The sequence below is a fragment of the Phoenix dactylifera genome, unplaced genomic scaffold, assembly GCF_009389715.1.
Source record: "Phoenix dactylifera cultivar Barhee BC4 unplaced genomic scaffold, palm_55x_up_171113_PBpolish2nd_filt_p 000046F, whole genome shotgun sequence".
Classification (NCBI taxonomy): Eukaryota; Viridiplantae; Streptophyta; class Magnoliopsida; order Arecales; family Arecaceae; genus Phoenix; species Phoenix dactylifera.
In genome coordinates, this window is record NW_024067669.1 from 2140078 (window position 1) to 2150469 (window position 10392).

Below are 10392 nucleotides of genomic sequence, written 5' to 3' on the forward strand. Positions count from 1 at the left end.
TACAATCCAAATCCAACCCTAAGGGGTCAATCTTTGTCTTACCATGTCAGCAAAGTTACCAAAATATCTCACTTCTATTTACCTTTATCCAAGCTGATATCCTAGCCAAGATTTCCCATCCTTGTAAAGAAAAAAACAAAAAACCCTGTTGGCCAAGATGGTCCAAGCTGAGGTCATGCACTTTCTTGCGCCTGGGATTTGCCACATGACCACAAAGCCATGGTGAGCTGGAGGACGGAGTAAGAGGCTAAGAGCCATGGCGAAGCACGTAGGAAGCTGAAACCCACATGTGCGTGCTGAACTGCGACTGCCCTTTAGATTTCGGTAGCAGCCGCAGTAATGGCAGCGGCGGTGTTTTTTTTTTAATCCCACTTTTAGCCCACCTTCCACCCCCCTCACTCGGCTTGGATCTTTCGCAGTCTCTCCTCCTTATCCCTCCATAACTTCACCTCTCCACCTCTCCTCCTCCTCCTCCTTTTCTCAATTCCCTTTTGCTTTTATCCCGAATAAGTCTGTGGCCGTTTCGGGATTAAGAAGTCCACGGGGCGTTCTGGGTTTATCCTTTTCCTTCCCCACCGGCTCCACCTCAACACCCCCCGCTGTCTATCTCCTGGCATTATGAGAGAGGGTTAATTTTGACGCCATTAGCTGTGTCGGCGGAGGCATTGAGATAAAAGCTTTCGTAGAGGGGGCAGGTGAGAGATGTGAAAGAGATAGAGAAGATAGGGAAAGGAAGGAGAGAGAAGAGAGAGAGAGAGAGGAGAAAGAGTGTGTGGGAGAATATTCTTATAATTTGTTCCATTATTTTTATTAGTTTAGGTTGCTCCTAATCCCAGCTACCGGCTATAGTATAATTTCTTGGTTCTAGAATTTGTTCTTCTCGTTTAGCCTTCCACTGCCGTGATTTTTTTTTTTTTTTTGAATTAAGCTGTATTTTCTCTGGTTGTGAGGGGTTTCTCCTGTTTTTTCACTGAAGTTGGGTTTTTTATTTTTTCCCCCCTTCAAGTCGGTCTCTCTCTGTCTTTTTTCCCCGTTGGTGGGTGGTAAGAGGCGAGGAATAATAAGAGAGAGAAGAGGGCAGGGGCCTCCTGCCATCTCTCCCACAAGGCTTCCCCATCTTAGGGGTACTCTGATGGGGGAACTTTGATATCGGCCCTGGGTGCCAAAAGGGAGCTCTTTTCTTCGAATCGAGGGATAAAAATCACTTCTTGCTTCGGTTCTCGCTCCCATTCCTGGAAAAAGTTAGGATCTGGGGGTTGGTTTGCTGAGAAAATCGTTAGATCGAGAGGGAATTTGGGTTATTTTGGAGTGGAAGGGAAGCATCTCTCCGGCGTTTTCTGTTTTCGTGGAGATGGAAGCGAGCGCTGGTCTCGTCGCCGGCTCTCACAACAGGAACGAGCTCGTCGTCATCCGCCGCGAGGGGGAATCTGGGGTAAGTGCGGGTCTTCGCCTGGGTTTTAGGGCTTTGTAGGCCGCTGCATTCTTAGGCTTCGGGTTGGATCAAGCGGAGGGCATTTCAAGGGTTTCTTCTTTTCTTCTTCCTCATCTTTTCTTTCTGGTCTTGCAGCCGAAGCCCTTGCACCAGCTCAGTGGGCAAATCTGCCAGATTTGTGGCGACGATGTCGGCCTCACTGCTGACGGCGAGCTCTTCGTCGCCTGCAACGAGTGTGCCTTCCCCGTCTGCCGAACTTGCTATGAGTACGAGCGCCAGGAGGGTAACCAGGTCTGCCCCCAGTGCAAGACCAGGTTCAAGCGTCTCAAGGGTAAAAATGTCTGCCTTGGAGATCCTAGTCCTTAATGAAGCTTTTTAATCTCAAACAAGTTTGCAGCCATTTTTTTTTTTGGTCGCCAAGTCCTTAGGAATTGTTTGTGTTCACAGGGTGTGCTCGAGTTGCCGGCGATGAGGAAGAGGATGGCATCGATGATCTTGAGAACGAGTTTAATTTTGCTGGAAGGACTAGGGAGGACATGCAGTACATGGCCGAAGCCATGTTGCAGGGCCACATGAGCTATGGCCGAGGGGGTGATGTCGATATGCCTCAAGTTGTTCACGTAACGCCTCAAGTCCCTCTGCTCACCAATGGCGAGATGGTACCCAGCTTGTTTCAGTCTTTCTACTGCCAATTGGTTGGATCTTTTTCTCCTGCTGGGTTACTCATGAAGGGGTTTTCTTCCTTTCAGGTGGATGATATTCCTCCGGAACAGCACGCTCTCGTCCCTTCCTTCATGGGTGGGGGAGGAAAGAGGATTCACCCACTTCCCTTTGCGGATCCCAGTCTTCCAGGTATATGGATTTTACAGTCAAAATTGGATCTTTAGTTCCTAGATTTGCTTAGAAAAAATTATGACAGATGTGCCATCTTTTGAAGCTCAAGTCCTGATCCACTTGGCATTCTAGTTTATAGTCTTTCACTGAAAAAAAAAAAATTCTTTTCTTGCAGTGCAACCCCGATCCATGGATCCTTCTAAGGATCTTGCGGCGTATGGCTATGGAAGTGTGGCATGGAAGGAGAGGATGGAGAATTGGAAGCAGAAGCAAGAGAAAATGCATATGAGGAATGATAATGATGGTAAAGATTGGGATAACGAGGGCAATGGGCCAGATTTACCACTGTAAGCTCCTGAAGCCTCTTTGGTATTAGATAACTTGAAGAATCACTTTGAGATTAGTTTATAGAGATGGTGTTTTGTTGTCACCAACTTTCATAGCCATTTTGAGATTATATTAGATGATAATGTATATTAGACCACAGTAGATCTTGAAAGAGCTTATAGAGTTGAATAGCACCTGGAAAAATATCTTTCAAGTGGGCCATTCTGTTACAAATGATAATTGAGCTTCATTGCATCAATTTTTTTTTGGAATGAAATTCCTATGGAGTGCCAGGAACATGGTCGCGCAATGAAATATGCCTTTCCACTTGATATTTCTTCTGAAGTTATAGACAATCTGATGCACTTTATACGTGCGACCTCTGCGTACATAATTTCTGATGACTTAATGATTCTCATAGTAACCATGTGAATTCCTATTGTTTTCACTGTTTGTGTAATTATAGTCATTTTCATGGATCTTTAATGGTTCTGGCTTTTCCGTGGTCGTGGACTCTTGAAACCTTCATCAATTTTTCAAAATAAATCTTTTCTGGCTTTTCAAAGTGGTGGATATGTATCTTTTATATTTCTTATAGTAGAAATTTTTTAAGGGAATGATGGAATGGGGTGGAAACATTTTTCAGAAGGCAATGCAGATTTTAGTGCTTTGGCTAGAAATTAGTGGCAGAATGAACTTGTTCAGTGGGCCAAATTTCTTTGACCAAGACCTGCTGGTTATATGTAATGAAGCAGTGAGGATGGACCATAGATGTTTTATCATCATTAATGCTATGAATTATTATATGATATTTAGGGAAACAGTGATTTCTCATTTTGTCATTTTCTAGTATCAAAATTTTAGTTTAACTAATATATGCTTCAATATTGATAAGTTACAATATTCATTTTTTTTTTCTTTCTGTTTTCTAATTTAAGCTATTGTTCCTAATATGGAAATATCTGTCTTGGTATTTCTCGTCTAGAATGGATGAAGCTAGACAACCATTATCGAGAAAGCTGCCTGTTCCTTCCAGCCAAATCAACCCATACAGAATGATTATCATAATCCGGCTCGTAGTTCTTGGTTTCTTCTTTCATTACCGAATCATGAATCCTACTCCTGATGCATACCCGTTGTGGCTCATATCTGTAATCTGTGAAATCTGGTTTGCTATTTCATGGATTCTCGACCAGTTCCCAAAGTGGACCCCAATTGAAAGGGAAACTTATCTTGACAGACTGTCATTAAGGTTAGTTGTAGTTACCAGCTTCATTATTCTTTTTAGCTTTAGGTGGTTGATTGAACTATGTGCCTGATTCATTGCATTTTCTCTTCAGGTATGAGAAGGAAGGCCGACCTTCCCAACTAGCTGAACTTGACATATATGTGAGTACAGTGGATCCTATGAAGGAACCCCCTCTTGTCACAGCAAACACTGTTCTCTCCATTCTTGCAGTAGATTACCCAGTTGAGAAAGTATCCTGCTATGTTTCGGATGATGGTGCTGCGATGCTGACATTTGAAGCATTATCAGAAACATCTGAATTTGCAAAGAAATGGGTCCCCTTCTGTAAGAAATTCAATATCGAGCCACGCGCGCCAGAGTGGTATTTCCAGCAGAAGATAGATTATCTAATTGATAAGGTCTTACCATCATTTGTTAAGGAACGGAGAGCAATGAAGGTATGCAAAAAGGCTGAGCGATCCTTCAAATTTTTCTGTTGCAGTTCTGCAATAATTCTTATAATTGACATGTTATTCTGATTGCAGAGGGAATATGAGGAATTCAAGGTACGAATCAATGCTTTGGTTGCAAAAGCTCAAAAGGTTCCGGAAGAAGGGTGGACAATGCAGGATGGAACTCCATGGCCTGGAAATAATGTCCGTGATCATCCGGGGATGATTCAGGTCTGCAGTTTATATATTCTTGCATTCTGCCTCTCAAGCAACAATCATAATCACTCCTTTCTTCGCAGTTTCAATTGAACATTTCATTGCTATCTGAACTATCAGGTCTTTTTGGGCCAAAGTGGTGGGCATGATATGGAAGGAAACGAATTGCCACGCTTGGTTTATGTCTCTAGAGAAAAAAGGCCAGGGTTCAATCACCACAAGAAGGCTGGTGCTATGAATGCTCTGGTAAAAACCTGTCCGTCAGACTTGTTTTTCTTTATTCGATTGATTTAATGATGACAACTTTCTTTGTTGCTGTTATTGGTCTTGACAGGTTAGAGTGTCTGCTGTACTCACCAATGCACCTTATCTGTTGAACTTGGATTGTGACCATTACATCAACAACAGCAAGGCCCTAAGAGAGGCAATGTGTTTCATGATGGATCCACTAGTGGGGAAGAACGTATGCTATGTGCAATTCCCGCAGAGGTTCGATGGTATTGATCGACATGATCGATATGCTAACCGAAACATAGTGTTCTTTGATGTAAGCATGAATATTCCAGCTCTTTGAACATCATGTTATTTTCTCTTTTGAATTGTTAGTTTCTGATTTCAATATTTATACACTGGCTATATATGGAAGAATTACACCAAGCTTTATGATACAGATCAACATGAAAGGTCTGGATGGTATTCAAGGGCCAATTTACGTTGGAACTGGATGTGTTTTCCGAAGACAGGCACTTTATGGTTATGATGCTCCAAAGTCTAAGAAGCCCCCAACAAGGACTTGCAACTGCTGGCCTAAGTGGTGCTGCTGTGGGTGCTGCTGCTCTGGGAGGAGGAAGAAGAAGAGCACGAAAGCTAAACAGGAAAAGAAAAAGAAGGGTTTCAGGAAAGGCGACAATCAACCACCTGCATTTACTCTGGAGCGCATTGAAGAGGGCATTGAAGGTATAGCTGCCTTTCTTTTTTTAACGAAAAAATTCCTGTACGTTTTGTTATTCTGATGAATGGTTTGTTGCAATGACACTGTCTTAGAATCATTGTTTAGATATATATTAGTGACCTGCTGGTTTTTCTAGTTATCTGATGTGCCTTTTTAGATTTCTTGTTAACATGGTTTCTGAATTACTTAAACAATCTGCATTTAATGGGCTCTACTTGCTCTAGCATTTTTAGACAATATTATATAGAACAATTTAGAATTTGTATTCTGTTAAAGAATTTTTATGAACTTACAGAAAATGAACTTGAAGTAGATAAGCCTCGCGTGTTCCAAATCACAAATCAAAGGCTACTTTATGCATCTACTCTTGCTTTTAAGTTGCACAGAGGAGACTGCCATGCTCTTAAAGATTATTTGTTAGACCATATTCACTATACTTTGAAGTGCTGAAACTGTTTAGAGGCAAGAACAAGCTGTCCCGTTGAGATCTTTTTTGCTGATGACTATTTCTTTATTCCTTTTTTGCATTAGGGATCCCTACAAATAGCATAGCTGAAGTTCCCAATGTTTGTCAAACCTATAAAAGTTTGTCCTTTGGTTTTTCATTCATAAATTTCAACTTCTTAACTTTCATATAACATTCACAGGAATTGAGAATGAGAAATCAATTCTGTCTGAACAAAAGTTGGAGAAGAAGTTTGGACAGTCTCCTGTTTTTGTAGCTTCTACTCTACTCGAGAATGGTGGGACGCCGAAAGGTGCTACTCCAGCGTCGCTGTTGAAGGAAGCTATCCATGTCATTAGCTGTGGCTATGAAGATAAAACAGACTGGGGAAAAGAGGTACTTATTCTGAACATTTTAATTCTTCGATAATGATCTCCAAATGTCTGAAGATCTGTGCTCTCAATTAACTATTCTGCTCTCTATATAGGTTGGTTGGATCTATGGTTCGGTCACGGAAGATATATTGACTGGCTTTAAAATGCACTGTCATGGATGGCGGTCGATCTACTGCATACCAGACAGGCCTGCATTTAAAGGTTCTGCCCCCCTCAATCTTTCTGACCGTCTTCACCAAGTTCTTAGGTGGGCCCTTGGGTCTGTCGAGATTTTCTTGAGCAGACATTGCCCTCTCTGGTACGGATATAGGGGTGGGCTGAAATGGCTGGAGCGTTTCTCATACATAAATGCTACTGTTTATCCTTGGACGTCGATTCCACTTCTGGCTTACTGTACCTTACCTGCTGTTTGCTTGCTCACAGGGAAATTTATCACTCCAGAGGTATGACTTTTTGATGAGTTTAAACAGAACCCCCTAATTTGGCATCTGCTCTGCATTCTCACACTTGCTATTCCCTGCAGCTTAGCAATGTCGCTAGCCTGTGGTTTCTGTCGCTTTTCATATGCATCTTTGCAACGAGTATCCTGGAAATGAGGTGGAGTGGCATCGGCATCGATGACTGGTGGAGAAATGAGCAGTTTTGGGTTATTGGAGGCGTTTCTTCGCATCTCTTTGCAGTGTTTCAGGGTCTTTTGAAGGTCCTTGCTGGTATAGATACCAACTTCACCGTGACAACGAAGGCTGGTGATGATGAAAAGTTTTCGGAGCTCTACACATTCAAATGGACCACATTGCTCATCCCTCCTACCACACTTCTTATCGTGAACATCATTGGTGTGGTGGCCGGTGTCTCAAATGCGATAAACAATGGATATGAATCTTGGGGACCTCTGTTTGGCAAGCTCTTCTTCTCATTCTGGGTGATCGTCCACCTTTATCCTTTCCTCAAAGGTCTGGTTGGTCGGCAGAACAGAACCCCTACAATCATCATTGTCTGGTCCATTCTCCTTGCCTCCATCTTCTCTCTACTGTGGGTGCGGATCGATCCATTCCTGGCAAAGTCCGATGGCCCTCTTCTGGAGGAGTGTGGATTAGACTGTAACTAGGCACAGAATGGTTGGATTCAGATGGCCATGACCTGCAACTTCTCTGTTGCCATAGCGCAGATGGAAAGGTAGACGTCCTCCGGAGTTTTCCCCAAGTACGAGAAGGAATTCTGTGCTCAGCTGTAGATAGAAATGCCGATTGCCCTGCATTTTTTTTGTTTCTCCTTTATAGTCCGAGTCCAGCCCTTGGCTCCAGTCAGGAATCAGGAAGTTGGATGACCCTGTGTAGTTTGTTCGTAGAAGATAGGCGGCCGCAGCTTTAATTCTTTATTAGTTGGATGACATGGGAGAGGAAGGATCAACATTGTCCATGTTCCATTGCAGTTGATCTCTATATATTGTCCAGTTCTTCACAATAAAGCAGGCCTTGCCTGCAACCTAGACATGAAGAAGCTTCAGAAAAAAAAAAAAAAAAAAAGGTGTTCAGTTGATTCTATTTATTCCATTTTGGGCTGCATGTTCATCCCTGCTATCTCTAGCAATACATCTGCAGATAATGGAAAGCAAGGAGTTAAAAAAAACTGTCATTACATCAGATGGGAAGATCCCTGCGATTTCTCAGGCATGATTGCAAAGCCTCCATGGGGTCTCCCTTGAGCTGCTTCTGGGTGTGTGTAATAATAGTGTCGTCGTCCTTGTTCACAAGATACTTCTGTAATGATATATTAATCTAATGTCAATCCATTTTGTTGCAACTTTGAGATCATGCTCCCATCCATCTTTGCCGTCATCAACAGCACTGAATCGAACTGTTTCTACCTCGCTTGCCATGGCCTGCTGTTTCTTTTTCTTTTTTTTTTTTTGAAGTCCTTTTGACTCGATCATTGGAGATCAGACAAGTTTTGAGACACCCCTTGTTTGTTTATTTGGCGGCAAGCAAACAACTTCACAGGCGAGGCCTGGGTGTCTGGGAACCGACGGTCCTTTTCTTTGGTGAGCTGCAGAGTGCGACCGGCGGGCGGTGGTCAGCCTCCCGGTGGACCACTGCTTTATACTCCTCTTATCTATTTGGAAGTTCTGCTTTCTATAATGTTATAGCAGCAACCCGTGACCAGAATGGCAGTTTGCTAATTGAGAGTTCGGAAACGGGGGAGTTTGCTTTTCTCCTCGCCCATTCATCATGCATGGGAGCTCATTGGAGCCCAACTCAACAGCCGCGTTGTCTTCTCGAGACCTCTTTTACATCATCTGAATCCTGTTACAAGGTATGCCTTCTGAGTATTACATCATTTTCTGGCTTCTCGTGCATCTGCGGTCCCCAGCAAATATATATATATATATATACACACATTAAATTTGTGTAAATATTTTTTTTAAAATTTATATTTATTTCTATACTCTCATAAAATACTGTTTTTACACAAATGCAGCTTTCTAACGCTATTAATAAAAATCATATTTATTTTAATTAAAAATAAAATAAATTTTGAAATTACTTTTTTGTTCTCTATCGTGATCGTTATAAGTATTTTTTTTTATATCTACTTACGTATTTTAGTCATTTTAATTTGAAACCGCTAGTTTTTTAACGACGTTAGATGGTGTGGGTGCATATACAAAAATAAGAATAAAAAAGTAGAATAGCAAAACAAGTGTTTTACGAGAATATATATGCAAATATCAATTGTGGAAGGATATTTATGCAAAATTCAATGTTTAGAAAAATATTTATATAATATTTTTTTATTATATTATAATTTAGTTCGGGTTAGGGTTAGGGTTAGACGATTCGAGTCCACGTAAGATGAGGTGGTGTTTTCCACTTCGCCAAGGGGGTGGGAAGGGCTGAGTTACCGCCCTTTCCTCGCACCGGCACGGAAAAGTCGGTGGCGGGCAGGAGTCCCATGTGACGGTGGGGAATGAATTAATTCATCATTAAATAAAAGAAAATAATAGAGAGACAAGGCTCCAACAAAAGTTACATGCACCGATAGATGATCCAAGGTGATTCGCTTCCCCTAGGATTCCATTTTCCAATCTCCAAGAGAAGCAGCAAAAATGAGAGAGAGGTCGAGCTTCTGGAGATTCCAAAGAATTCAATCCTCCCGCTCCCCGTCACCCTTTTTTACAGTAAAATAAAGACACGAACTACGAACTACGAACTAATTAGAGAGAGACCATAAACTAACGCAAAAAATACAACCGGCAAAGCGCATAAACTGCAGCTCGGCAGTACACACCACTGCATTTCCATCAAAAAAAAGAAGAAAAAAAAAGAAAGAAAAAGGACTGTATGCACTATTTACATGTGCACATTCCATGTCCTGCCAAGTCCATTGTCAAGTTCAAAGCTTATTTTACGTGTACTAAAGCAAATGCCACTACATGGTCTATAGGTGTTGCTGCCAATAAAATCCGAAGCAAGCTGAGCTCGGCTGAGTCCCAAACCGAGATCGAGATCGAGATCGGCTGTGATCCGAGGTAAAAAGCTTTGGATTAGGTGATAATGGCGACGTGGCTGATTATACTCTCAGCATATAGATTTGACTTGAAAAAAAGTTCTTTTGGGGGAGGTTTTCGGTGAGGACCTTCCGACCATCAAGTTAGTCGAATTCTAGAAAAGTCGTTGTCTATTACCGACATCAATGGAGCATGCAACAGTTGCATGGTAATAGCTCGTTATGTAATATCAGCACAATAACGACTTTTCACATTATGCACGTGGCAATAATTAGGTCAATCATGCAACTATGGCTGAGTCGAAGTAATTGTTGCCTGAGATCTTAGTTGCATGATTGATATGTATTAATCACTTTCCAACGGTCTTCAAGAAAACACGTGGTGCTTCTTCTCTGCTTGATCAGAACAAGATTACATTTTGGCCAGTACCGAGGCACGACACCTCGGTCAATACCAAGGTCGGAAATTTTGGTTCATTCCAAGGTCAGGTTGACAAATATTCTCCACGTAATAACAATTTTGATCAGTATAGATAAGGCGCAAAGTATAATAACATTGGAACCTCGTATGTTGGTAGGTGGTTGTATTAGAAATCTATGATAA

General features: G+C 41.9%; 1 protein-coding gene across 1 annotated transcript; it reads left to right on the top strand.

Moving 5' to 3' along the window:
• Positions 1–1351: 1351 nt before the first annotated feature.
• On the top strand, positions 1352–8090 carry LOC103711978 (probable cellulose synthase A catalytic subunit 5 [UDP-forming]). Its single transcript, XM_008798332.3, has 14 exons — positions 1352–1432; positions 1568–1763; positions 1880–2091; positions 2182–2284; positions 2442–2613; positions 3579–3845; positions 3934–4279; positions 4367–4504; positions 4610–4735; positions 4824–5036; positions 5161–5446; positions 6089–6282; positions 6374–6724; positions 6805–8090. Exons 1-14 carry the CDS (start codon positions 1352–1354, stop codon positions 7387–7389), a joined length of 3270 nt encoding a protein of 1089 aa, XP_008796554.2. The 3' UTR covers positions 7390–8090.
• Positions 8091–10392: the final 2302 nt, after the last annotated feature.